This window comes from Bombyx mori, chromosome 19 (assembly GCF_030269925.1).
Source record: "Bombyx mori chromosome 19, ASM3026992v2".
Taxonomy (NCBI): Eukaryota; Metazoa; Arthropoda; class Insecta; order Lepidoptera; family Bombycidae; genus Bombyx; species Bombyx mori.
In genome coordinates this window covers 1,784,644-1,797,854 of record NC_085125.1, presented here as the reverse complement: position 1 = coordinate 1,797,854, position 13,211 = coordinate 1,784,644, and the positions used below count along the sequence as shown (strand labels likewise).

The 13,211-nt window shown below is 35.0% G+C and overlaps 3 protein-coding genes across 15 annotated transcripts in view; 2 read left to right on the top strand and 1 right to left on the bottom strand.

Moving 5' to 3' along the window:
• LOC119629948 (resistance to inhibitors of cholinesterase protein 3) overlaps positions 1-3,290 on the top strand; it is a 35,925-nt gene extending 32,635 nt beyond the window's left edge. For 12 of the 13 annotated variants that reach the window (XM_062673879.1, XM_062673878.1, XM_062673877.1 and 9 more), the window contains one exon: positions 34-3,290. In XM_062673879.1, the coding sequence (XP_062529863.1) occupies positions 34-180 (147 nt within the window). In that variant the 3' untranslated portion in view covers positions 181-3,290. The remainder of the gene's footprint in view (positions 1-33) is intronic. The other variant, XM_062673875.1, reaches the window with a different exon arrangement.
• A 971-nt stretch (positions 3,291-4,261) lies between these two features.
• LOC119628324 (NADH dehydrogenase [ubiquinone] 1 alpha subcomplex subunit 11) lies at positions 4,262-5,828 on the bottom strand. The gene is made up of 2 exons (XM_038017489.2): positions 5,189-5,828; positions 4,262-4,394 (listed from the first exon to the last, which is right to left on the bottom strand). Exons 1-2 carry the CDS (start codon positions 5,688-5,690, stop codon positions 4,381-4,383), a joined length of 516 nt encoding a protein of 171 aa, XP_037873417.1. The 5' UTR covers positions 5,691-5,828; the 3' UTR covers positions 4,262-4,380.
• An 837-nt stretch (positions 5,829-6,665) lies between these two features.
• On the top strand, positions 6,666-8,692 carry LOC101738938 (F-actin-capping protein subunit alpha). Its single transcript, XM_004926942.3, has one exon. The coding sequence runs from the start codon at positions 6,811-6,813 to the stop codon at positions 7,675-7,677; it is 867 nt and encodes a 288-aa protein (XP_004926999.1). The 5' UTR covers positions 6,666-6,810; the 3' UTR covers positions 7,678-8,692.
• Positions 8,693-13,211: the final 4,519 nt, after the last annotated feature.

The window sequence follows — 13,211 nt, the reverse complement described above, 5'->3', positions numbered from 1 at the left end:
ACAATAAATAAATAAATAAATAAATAAATACAGAACCAACCCGAAGAAGATTCAGAAGAGGAAGAAATCGAAGAAGAGATAGAAATAGAAGAGATCGAGGAGGAAGTGGAAGAGGAAGAGTTGGATGAAAACGAATTAGTTCCGGCGAAATTGGAGAATGGGCCAAAACATACCGAATAAAGATGTTGCAAGCAATGTTTGTCTGGAACCCCTTAAAGTCGTTTCTCTTTGCGATCTGATCATATTGGCTATGGTATTGCGATGATGCACAGATTAGCCAATGAAGAAAGTTTATTGTTTTTAGTAAAAACACCAAGACAAAGAAATATTTATTGACTTACAAAATGAAAAGAATGAAGCGGTTTTAAGGGTTTAAAATTTTTATAATGTTCATGATTAAATAACAAACAGTAATCTGTCTTCTTCTTTTATGTACAAATGTGGCAAGCGAAAAAGCGACAGAGAATCCTGTCCAATACATTAGCTATGTTCTTGCTCTTCGTAATGCCTCTCTCAAAAAATAATAAAACATCCCTTTGAATATTAATTTAAATAAAATTGTTCTTGAGCTATATTATTTCCATTTCATTCTCAAATGTTTCGAAAATAATTTAAGAACTGAATAGAAGATACATGCGTATATTGTGATAACATTAAAGTGACATTGATTATCTATGGTCTTTCTGTAGTCTCTAGTATTTCCATAAACAATTTAATTAATTATCGTGTGTGTGTCTGTGTACTTTTTATTTTCGATTTGAACGTATTTTTAGACGAAAATATTATAAGATTAAAATATATAAGATCAGTTGTTTAACGGATAATAGTTTTATTGTAACAGTACCATTTTTTATTCGCGCATAATATTCTAAAGAACAATGCTATGGGAATTTAGTCGCATTATGGCTTCATATTTATTTTTTAATGTTGCAGATTGATTTTAATGGTTAACATAATTTAAGCATTGATACAAATATATTGTTATTGGAAAGATGATATTTGGTGACGGAAAGTAATGTTTTTTTTTTAAATTCAACAAGTAACCTCCTTAAAACGTTTGTTCGATACTCTCGTGCCAAATTTACGTCATAAACAGATTTATCTCTCAAAAAATAAGCTCTAAATTTGCACATACCCATTATATTCAATTTAGTATATTGTGATTATATTTGCGAGATGGGAAACTTAATAGTATGCCCAAAGAATATAGCGTGTACTCGTAACTACATAAAAGTTATGATTGTTTGTTTAAAAGTGGCACATCCGACGTTTTGCTATGCGAGTAGTATATTTGTCCAACTTTCAGTGTTGACCCGTTTTATTACTGAATGTTTTGGCCCAAGGCGCAAGGTACCTTCTATTTAAGTAGGTAATTAATAAGTAAAATTTTAAATTAAAACACATTATCGTACATTTAATGAACCTTTATCCATGTTTTACTCGATTTCTTCCAAACGTTTGGCCAAATTTTTTATATTTCTATTCTTTGTTATGGAATTAATATTGTGGAACAGATGAAAGCTAGTTTTTTGCGTCCATTTAAATTTAGATTATTAAAATGTCTCAATGTCAGAGAAATGTAATTTGATTGGTGTTCGAAGTGAAATATTAAATTTTATATAAATCTTTTGTATTTTTTTGGAAAGTTCTTGGTATGATTTGTATCTTTAGAAAAATTTCCTACGCGAAATTTGGACTTAAAAGACAAAAATTAATAAAATTAATCGAAAACGTAGGTACATACCACAGCTCATAGATGTTTTTATTTTTTCACGTAAATAAAGTTAGGTACTTTTTTTAAACTAGTAGCCATTTCGCGCCTAAATCACTCGAAAGTTTTGATGGTTTTTTTATAAAAATAAAAAAGATGCGTGAATATTTATTTTGAAATTTTTCTAATCAAATAGAGAGTAGTTTTTGGCAAAAATATTCAATCTTTATTCTCAACTCTGCAGATATAAAAAGACAATTAAATATGAATGGTATAAGTAAATAAAATTGTTTCCGTTGTGACATAAATCTCGTATTCTTAAGAACGTCATTTATGGAACTTTATGGAACATTTGTTAAGTAAGTATTTCATCAGAAAAATTGGTACTCGCCTGCAAGATTCGAACACCGGTGCATCGCTACATACGAATGCAACCGGACGTCTTATCCTTTAGGCCACGACGACTTAATACACACACTACAAGCTTAGCATAACTGCGCGCATAGATTTTACCATTCACGCAACAACAACAAAATCAGCTTTCCCCGAATGTCTCTGTAAAAGGCCTCTTAAATTCATCGTAGTTTGATTGCATTTAAGTTATTGTTACACATTTACGAGATTGTTGTTGAGGTAATTGTTGACGAGTGTTTTTATTATTTTGTCATTTCCGATTTTTTAATTTCTTATTATAGATCTATCAAAACAAAAGTTTATTCAATCACCATCCGTTCTGTGAGCTAAAAGCACTTAAACATCCCAGTACTAAATTTTAAGGAGGATATTATTAAATCTTGACAATTTAAAGCTTACGGGCCAAGCTGCCGAGAACCTTTCCGCTTTTTATTATTTATAATGCATCTATTAACACATATATTTATAGAACACACGAAACATTTTAAAATTATCACGATTCACAGCTTAGAGTAATTTCAAATGGACACAATATCTAATGTCCGACATTTATGGATTTTTTCAATGAAGAAATAAATTAAGTACATACCTAACGGTGGTTTAATTTACATATCCGTTAATGACCACTATCCAAGATTTGAACACATTATAAACTGTATTTGAGTTTGTATATCCATGTCTTACATAAAAGTGAACATATTACAGTACCTATATATTTTATATTTTTTGTAAAAATTAACGTAAAAAAGGAAACTGGAATCAGTGAAATATAATATCTCTAGAAAAAAAAAGATCAGATTCGATTTTCTGCTTCTAAAATCGAGACTCATTAACGTTCGTCTGTGAACAGGCAATCTAAAGCAAAGGGTTAAATCGCGTCCCGCCGCACCATGGGTCATTGACCATGGGCGTTGGCCGTTGTAATTGTTAAATTCGTATACGGTAAAAAACAATTTTATATATATCGCGATGTTTGTAATGACTCTGATGTTGGTTTTCGGTTTCCCGTATACATTATTCATACCAGTAAATGTGTACACTCATACTATATTATCATATCATTCCTTTAATAATTCATTCAAGGGTTTTTGTTAAAACATTTATTTTTGTTAACGCTTCTGTTTTTTGTTTTTAGTTGTTAAGTTAATAAATAATGTGGAATTAATCAGTGTTTCATTTATATAATTTTTCTTTTTATTACAATCAACGAAGAACAAATTCAGTTCTGCATTATTTAGTGCGTGATTACATTCAGCTCCTGTGGTGGTCAGACCAATTTTTCAAAATAAACAGTATCATTTGATAAAGATGGTAGGTATAATCTGAAGTGATTTCGCAGACCACTCCTGGTGTTAGGGTGTATTGTAAGTTTGTGTGATGCCACTATCCTGTATATTTCAGCTGTGAAGTCTTTATCCGTTCTGACTGGCAAAGGACACACCCTTTAAGCAATAATTAGGATATAGATTTTAATGAGTGATGACTTACACGATATAACATCTATGGGTTGCAGATCTTCACTCTTAGGGATTCTGAACAATTCAAATCCAGAGCCAAAAATTTGTGAATTAACTCCCCATTTTTTCGGCTTTATTTTGGTCTGCCCTTTTTCCTTCATTTTTTTAGGTTTTTGCAGGATTGTTTATATATGGAATCTAGTAGCTGCTTAAAATTGATTTACCTCCACCACTACCTTTATAATTTTCGTAATTACTGGTGGCAGGATCTCTTGTGAGTCCGCGCGGATAGGTACCATCACTCTGCCTATATCTGCCGTGAAGCAGTAATGCGTTTCGGTTTGAAGGGTGGGGCAGCCATTGTAACTATAGTGAGACCTTAGAACTTATATCCCAAGGTGGGTGGCGCATTTACGTTGTAGGTGTCTATGGGCTCCAGTAACCACTTAACACTAGGTGGGCTTTGAGCTCGTCCACCCATCTAAGCAATAAAAAAAACACCTCAATATAAAATGAACATGTTAATAATTCTAATTGAATCAATATTTATAAAAAAAAATTTAATTTATTCTATCGTTATTTATTGAGCAGATTTTTTTTGTGTCAAAAACCAGACACTCTTTGGATTGTTGATTTTCTAGTAAGTAAGTATAAACCACTGAGGATGCTAATAATTCTATTTCCATCTAAATGAACTAGTTTTTATTTAAAAAATCCATTGATTTTTAACATTTTTAGTTGTAACTCTTAACAGATAAATTATTTTTTAAAGTTTATTTACATTTTCTACATGATTTTCTATTGCTTGGAACCTGAAAATAAAATAAAATATAATTAGTTACATATTTTATGGTAAACAAACTGCTATAACATGGTAGGAAAAACTTTTATTATGTTTTTCATTCTAATGAGTTGTTTTTTATTTATTGGTTAGGCATCTGAACAGTATCATGGCCCGTCTAGTGTTAAATGGTTATCAAAGCCCATCGACATCGGCAATGTTAATGTCACTTTAGAAATCATTATGGTTATTTGTGATTTATACCTAAATTCTTGTTTACTATGTGTTGTATGTAAAATAGATAGTTATGATTAGACTGCAGAATTGACAAGAAGAGTCACACATCTTTACTCGTAAATTCATAAAAATATATCAATACACTACTAGATTGCTTATAGTTGATTTTACACAAAATAGCAAACATGAATGTAATACTGTAAATCATCATCATCATCCACCATTCTTTCCTATTACCATATCATACTTTTCGAATAAAAATTTTCCATTTACATCGATCTTCGGCAGTCTGTTCTAGCTCTAGACGCCCATGACGCTAACTCCTTTACTACTTGATTTTGATACTTCAAGTAATAAAATAAAATTCAGAAACTAGATGCTATTAAAAGTTGCTATTAAGTTAAAGCCCTCATTCAACAAAAAAAACTTCTCTTATAACGTGTGAAATCATAAACATTGATAACTATGTTAATAAAATAATTTAAGTATCAAACGTGTAATATTTTGCATTTTTTAACAACATTATCAACAGATATCTATTTAAAATATTTTAATTGGTGAATAATGCTGATATTTTTACTAGCTTACCGTCTGTCCATCCCTTTAATTCTTCAATATCTTTGAGAAGAGTCCAGTCATGTTTAACTGATTTGATTGTTTTAGTAGATTGTGCCGCATCTGGGAAAAAGATCCAGCCTTCATCGATGCCTGTCTTCTTTACCACAGCTATTGCGCCTAGTACCACCGCGGCAGGCACCGCGATAATCCCCTTTTTCATCCAAGCACTAAACACAAAGCCAGATGTGGCACCACCCAAGAAGTAATTGAGTTTATCGTTTTTCCCACGAATATTTTGGGCAACGTTGGTAGTGAATGTGAAGGCAACTGCCATACCCACTAGAGGGCCTACAATATAGCCCATTCGACCGATTGTATTGACAAAACCTTTTGGATGAGAGAACATAAGCACATCAAAAGAAGCACCAGCAAGACCGGCTACTGCAGCATATTTACTGGTTACAAATGTCTTCATGAATATGTCTTGGCCCTCAGGCGTATCGTAGTATTTGTAATTTAATAGTTTATTCATTTTTTTGTGATTGTAGAATAATAGGAGTTACACAACACGAATTATTCCTGGCTTTAAAGATGTCAAATTTTGTAATATCTGTCAATTTGACAGTAGTTCCATTTTCAACTACACAAGCAAAGGTATCAGTATATATATATATATGTATATATATATATATATATATACAGCGTAGTTTTTTATATTATATTATATTCTTTTAGGTAGAAAGTAATTTATAGTAAAGTATTATTTGGAGGAAGTTTGGTAAAGTTGATTTGTTTATGACTGTAATTGGGATGAAACTAAATGAAACGAGATGAAAGGCTTAAAATAAACTTTCAGTAAAACGGTGGTTAATAATTACTGAGGCCTCAGTGAATTTTTCAGAAGAACCCGAGAATCGAGATACCACACTCAACATCTTTGTTAAAATTTCTGCATGATGCTATCAAAGCACTGGCAGTTTTGATATTCCGGTAAATAGGTTACTTATTGGATGGTTCATATTGCAGTGTTCCTACTTTGTGCTTAGTGCTGCCAATGTATATACATATTATGTTTTTTAAATAGAGGCGCCATGGCGTAATCTATTACGCCATGGCACCACCTTCACCAACTGTACGGTAGTAACACGCGCTTACTAACTGTAAGGTAGATTTTTTTAAATTACAATTTTAAGGCTTGAGACACTTTCTTAGTTAAGGAAAATTTTCATTACTTACTTTTCAATCTAAATATTTACCATAGTTTCATTTTAAAGATAAATATTTTTGCCATCTTCACTAGGAGGGATGATCTACAGCGGTCCAATGCGATACTTCAACTAGATTATCCAATTCTCTAAATGCATTAAAATAATGTAATGCATATTTAATGATGTTGAAAACAAATATTATAAACTTTGTACACGTACTACGTACGTACGGTACGTATTTGGTCAATTCATTTTTATCGAGCCTGGCAGCCCTGTTTAGACAAGAATGGTATCGTTTCTGAAACCGATTGCCATATTGAATAAGTTTATTGCTAGGACAGACAGCTCTGGTATATATTAAGTGTATAATCTATGGGTATATATTAAGTGTATAATCTATGGCTCTGGTTACTTGTCCGTCATTGTCATGTCAAACTAGTGAAAATGGCGGCGGACGGTGACGAAGTGATTAGTGATCAAGAAAAAGTTAGAATCGTTTCAGATTTCATTTTGCATTCGCCGCCAGGGGAATTTAACGAAGTTTTCAATGATGTGAGGGTGTTGCTGAATAACGATACCTTGCTCAAGGAAGGTGCTAGTGGAGCCTTCGCTCAATACAACAAGGATCAACTCACGCCCGTACGTCTCGAAGGCTCCGAGCTGTATACACTCATCACCGACCACAACGAACTTGGTGGCGGAAGGTTTTTCGATCCTCGCTCCAAGTGTTCTTTCAGGTATGACCATCTACGCAAAGAAGCGTCCGAGTATGAACCCTACGAGCCCGATCGAGCGGCTGAGCCTTGGCGGGCGGCACTTGATGAGGAGCTAACGGCGTACGTGGCTGCACACTACAAGCATGGTGCTAGTTTAGTGGTGGGTCGCACAGTCGACTCTGGTACGGTACAGCTGGTCGCCTGTATCGAAGATCACCAGTTTCAACCCAAGAACTATTGGAACGGTCGGTGGCGTTCGGTGTGGTCTTTGACGGTCGGCGGGCCTGCTACAGAGTTACGTGGAACTCTACGTGTTCAAGTTCATTATTATGAGGATGGTAATGTACAACTTGTGAGCTCAAAGGAAATTAAGGCTCCTCTGGTGGCTAGCGGTGAAGTCGCCACTGCTAAAGAGTTCGTGCGGCTTGTCTCTGATGCAGAAAATACGTATCAAACTGCCATTTCAGACAATTACAAGACCATGAGCGACACAACGTTCAAAGCACTGAGACGACAACTACCTGTGACCCGCAGCAAGATTGACTGGGCTCGTCTTGTTTCTTACACGATCGGTAAGGAGCTCAAGAGCCAATGATGTCTCGCCGCTGCGCTATGAGCCGCAGCGCCGCTCCACACCTTTGTACATAATATTCATGTAAGAGAATATCTAATTCAAAAAATTATGAGCTCTAGACAGTGATATGTTACACCCCCGTGAACATTTTCTCATGAATATTTTGACAAATTAATAATGTGATTGTTAAATTACTTAAAATTCATAATACTCAGTCCATGTTTTGTTTGAGTATTATGAAGGATATAAAAGCTAAGTCTTCTAATTTGATTGATTCAATAAGTTTTGTCCATTATCTTCATTAGGGATGAGATTATACAGATGACAGTTGTACTTAGGTGTGGACTCCTCTCTAGGTCTGTAGATATTCTGATCAAGACATCAAATATAATTCGTAATTAATTTATTAGCTTCTTGAGAATGGCAAATTGTTGTGTGAGCAATATGCTTAAAATCATGGTGTTGCTTTAAAAAAATGGTATATTTTAAAATGCGTGTCAATTATAAAATGTCTTGAGAAAAGTAGAACATCAAATTGTTTAATAATTGAAATTATTTTCACATGTTTCTCAGCCTATTATTTGTTATCAGTATTATTCATATATTGCTTGCATGACAAATGTATGTGAAAATTACAGGTGATGTTGTTGAGGAAGTTCTTTGAATGGTGCATTTAAAACATAGTTAATTTTTTAACAAATTGTCCACGTAGCTTTAAATGCAACTTTTACGTAAACAGATCACATTATAGTAAATATTTTTCCATCTTCAAATAAATATGCAAAGTATTGCTCAAACTTTGCTATTTCAAATGAATTGGTAAGATTAAAAAAATATTGTCCATATTATGGCTTTGAGAGTTTGAAAGCATACTTTTATATGATATAATGTGTAACAACTATATTACGCCGATAAGGTTTATTTTGTAATTAATATGATTATTTTAAAAATGATGAATGTACACTAAAATTTAACTATTCTGTGTAATGTACAATTGAATTCATTTGAATAAAAATATATATTAAAATGTTGCTAATATTTGGGTTTTTTTTATGAATTTTTATGGAACATGTTGGGATACAAGGACATTCACCTATTTTTAAAAATACTTTGATCTTTATCCTTACTTCAAATAGATGCTATAAATTCATTATTTAAATCCAGTTAATAATAATAATATTTAAAATGTGAGTTTTTAGATTTTCTCTAAATGCTGTGGTGATTTAATCATAAAAGTCATGTCTTAAAAAACTATATTATAATTTAGTTAACTATATATTATAATTTAGTTAAAGAGGATATCGAAACTTAGAATATAGTTGCAGACACTGATAAAATAATAAAATATCTGCACAAGTGTAAAACATGATGTAAAAGTGTACCTATTTAGAATGATTTCCAATCGAGATGGTACTCTACACAACGGATGACTAAAAAAAGTCTAGTGCACATATTATTGTCTTCTAGCATTAAAATTGTATAATCTCAAAACTTACTAATTTTACAGGAGAGTGTTTTAAAGGTTTAACATAAAACTTTTTAAATATTTATCATATTTAAAACCACTATTTTTAATTTTTTACACTGTTTGTACTTTGTACACTTTTAATGCGAAAAGGCCAATTATATCGTTCTGAGAAATACTTAAATACGTCTAAAATGATATGGAAATTTTTAAACAGCCTTCACTTAAGAAGTTGTAAAGGTCATTGAACTTTCAACTATTTCAATGTGAATATTAAAAATAAATTTTTATGGGATGTCCTTATAAAGTATATAAAGATTTTACTTAAAAAAAATAGGTACTACACTGCCTTACGTTTACCAAAATAGAATTCATATGCCAAAAAAATCATGAAAATATGAACGGTAGTGGTGTTTGGTGATAGGTAATGATAAAAGCTGTTAGTGAGTCATTGGGCTTGGCGAGCACCTATCTTGGCGCGCGGCGGTGACTATTTAGTTACGCTACAATGTGCGTGTCTAAGATATGAATACATTTTGGCTTGCAAGATTTGACGTAACTGGACCAAAATACGAAACTAGGTCGATTCGTTTTCGCCATATATTTATTAGTGTTTATTATATAATTCTGAGAATTCATGTTTGTGGCCATGTCGTTTGACCTCTGGAAATTTAGCTTTATCTTCAAGGATGTGATGAAAACTAGGCTCTAGAATAGAATCGAGGTAGTCAGTAGGTAATGCAGACAATAGGAATAAATTAATATTGTATTTGGAATTTTGTATCCGTTAAAACTTTCCATAAACAGGTCCCGCAACTAGTTTTTAAAACTTGTTTTGCAAAACTCATTGGTTTTATAAATTTTAATGGTAAAGATCGGTTAATGGACGGTCTTAGCCCGCTGAATTTCTCGCCGGATCTTCTCAGTGGGTCGCGTTTCCGATCCGGTGGTAGATTCTGCGAAGCACTGGTTTTACTAGGGCCAGTGTTAGCAACACTTCCGGTTTGAGCCCCGTGAGCTCACCTACACAAGGAGAAGCTGAAATAGCTTCTCAAGGCTATCAGCATAGGTAGAAAAAAAAAATGGACGGTCTAGAAAATGGATTTAATTCGTAGTGCCCTCTAGTGTGGCAGAAAAGATCTCGATTTACTTCCAAAGTGTAGTTATTATGACACAAGGATATAGAATAGTATACATATTTAAAACTAATAAATGTGTAACTTTGTAAGAATTTGTTTGGTGATATGTTTTCTTGCCGATTCAACTCATCAATCACCATTTGTATTACCTCATTGTTAAATTGTTAGATGATCGCACAAAAAGGAATGGATTGATTTAGTTATAACTCATAAGTACAACTCTGTGCGATTATGTTTATATTGTTATTTGTCTGTTATTATCACGGCCTAGACGGAAACGCAACTTGGATGAGGATATCAAAGAATTGACGAGAAAATAGAAAGGGTTTGTAGGTTTCATACTTTTTTTTTATTGCCCTTGTAGGCAGATGAGCATACGGCCCACCTGATGGTGAGTGGTTACCGTCGCCCATGGACTTCAGCAATGCCAGGGGCAGAGCCAAGCCGCTGCCTACCGCTTAATACTCTCCACAAGCCTCGTTTGAAGAAGGACATGTCATAGCGCTCGGGAAACACCGTGGAGGGGAGCTCATTCCCTAGCCGGATGGTACGTGGCAAAAAAGATCTCTGGAAACGCACTGTGGATGACCGCAGTGGCTCCAGGTAGTATGGATGAACTCTACTCCTGTGGCGTGCGGTGCGATGGTACTTCAGTAGTTTGAAGAGACCAGTGTTAAGTGACACGTTGATCACTACAACAAAAAAACAAAAAAAACTATCTTATCATTTATAAGTACGAAAAAGTATAAATTATCATATTTTCAAGTCAGCAATATATTAATAGGCTTTGTAAAATTTAAATAAATGCAATATAAATACCGGTTTAAATATTCTGTATGTATTAGTCGCCTAAAAGCTATTCCAATACAGTTTACTGGTGGTAGGATATCTTGTGAGTCCTTAAGGATAAGTAAGTACCACCACCCTGCCTATTTCTGCCGTGAAGCAGTAATGCAGTTTGGTTTGAAGGGTGGGGCAGCCGTTGTACTCTAAAAACTGAGACCTTAGAACTTATATCTCAAGGCTGGTGGCGGCATTTACGTTGTAGATGTCTATGGGTTCCGGTAACCACTTAACACAACGTGAGTTCGTCCACCCATCTAAGCAATAAAATAAAAATGTTTGATACATTCCGTTTTTGTATTACATAAAATGTTTTGAAATAGGAAGTTCGGGTCAGATAAGAGCATCCTCTGTGTTTATCCATTCTTATTATTAGATGTGTGTTTAAAGGGAAATTCGTAACAATAACCATAATTGTTATGTAATGAAATAAATATGCGACGTATTATTTGGTGTTTTGGGCCGGTGTAGGTATCATAGTGCCTCGGTGTGTTGCCGTCGGAGGACAGAATCTATGCCGGACCTGGGTCAACAGTACTGAGCGGTTACTGTCGCTAACTTTTTTTATTGCCCTAGTACGCAGACGAGCGTGCGGCCTGATGGTGAGTGGTTACCATCGTCCATGGACTTCACCAATGCCAGGAACGGAGCCAAGTCGCTGCCTACCGCTCAAAACAATAGAGCGGGCACCTTCAATCCTGAGATAGGGAGTGTAAGTACTAGACTGTCAAACAAAGTCTCACCCGTTCGCGCGAAGCCGGTATAGCTAGCTCCTTGCTATCGGCGAATATGTAAGACAAAAAAATATGATCAGGGCCATTTAGCAGTAGGTTAATATATGGTTATTTAAAAGTTTTGCTATCAATAATTAGGGAGACTAGCAGAAGTATAAGTAAGTATACTAATAGAAGTGTGAAGCCCCGGTAATCAACAAATTAAAGAGCGGACGGTTAGCGTGGTATGGACATGTGATGCGTGGAGAGAAGATGCATGTGACTAGAAGAAGCATGGAAATGGTAGGGCAAGGTAGAGGTGGAAGAGGTCGACCAAAGAAGACAGAGTGTGTGAATGACGATATGAGAGAGAGAAGAGTGAGTGTTGAAATGACGGCTGATAAAAGAGAATGGAAGAGAAAAATTAGCTGTGCCGACCCCACCTAGTGGGATAAGGTGGAGAAAAAGAAGAAGACAATTAGGGAGACTAGGTTCAGAGGACTCTCTAATTCAGACTGAACTTAAGTTTAAAATTTCCCTTCATGTCATAGGCAGACAAGCGTCATGGTACACTTTCCCGACTATCGGATCCGATAGACACAATAGCATGAAGTTCGGCGCCTTTATAAGTGCTCTGAGGATCTGTTTGAAATAACTCAGTCAGCTTATTTTTCCCAATGCATTATCACCCTCCAACGTTGCACAATCTCAGTACGTTTTGACAAAAAATTTATCGCTGACGACACGGCTCTGGAATGCCATGTTTTCTGAGAACTAATATGTTCTTCTACAAAAAACGTGATTTGAGTAGCGTTCATAGTGGTGGGCAGCGCGTTCTCGCTTGCATTGCTGATGCCCTCTATTCATCCATCAGGGCTGTATACCATTTCCGATCCTACTCATTCCCGATCCTGCGGACAGAATGGAAAGCAGTCGACGTCGCCCAAAACACGTCATCTCGGATCCGCCCGATCCACTAACGGTGCTTTTAGGTACTTCAAGCACCGGTCACCGTTCTCGTCGAACCCGTCGCTTGCGACGAAGGGCTCGACGAATAAATTAACTCTCAGACACAGCCCACTGAGTTTCTCGCCGGATCTTCTCAGTGGGTCGCATTTCCGATCCGGTGGTAGATTCTGCGAAGCACGGCTCTTGCTAGGGTTCGTGTTTGCAACGTCATCAGGTTTGAGCCCCGTGAGCTCACCTACTAAAGTTAGGGTTACGCTGAAATAGCCACTAGGGCTATCAGCTTAGGCAGGAAAAAAAAAAAAAAAAAGCTGTATACTCATCTAAATTCCAAGGTAATATAATGAAGTCTTAAAATTACAAAACGTGGCAGTCACGTGTCAACATTGCATTGCCTAGGCTTCCGTAGGTTAAAAAAAAACAACACAA

What these genes read in the sequence shown, in the direction of transcription:
- LOC119628324 (XM_038017489.2), bottom strand. Translation starts at nt 5,690, where the DNA reads ATGAATAAACTATTAAATTACAAATACTACGATACGCCTGAGGGCCAA.
- LOC101738938 (XM_004926942.3), top strand. Translation starts at nt 6,811, where the DNA reads ATGGCGGCGGACGGTGACGAAGTGATTAGTGATCAAGAAAAAGTTAGA.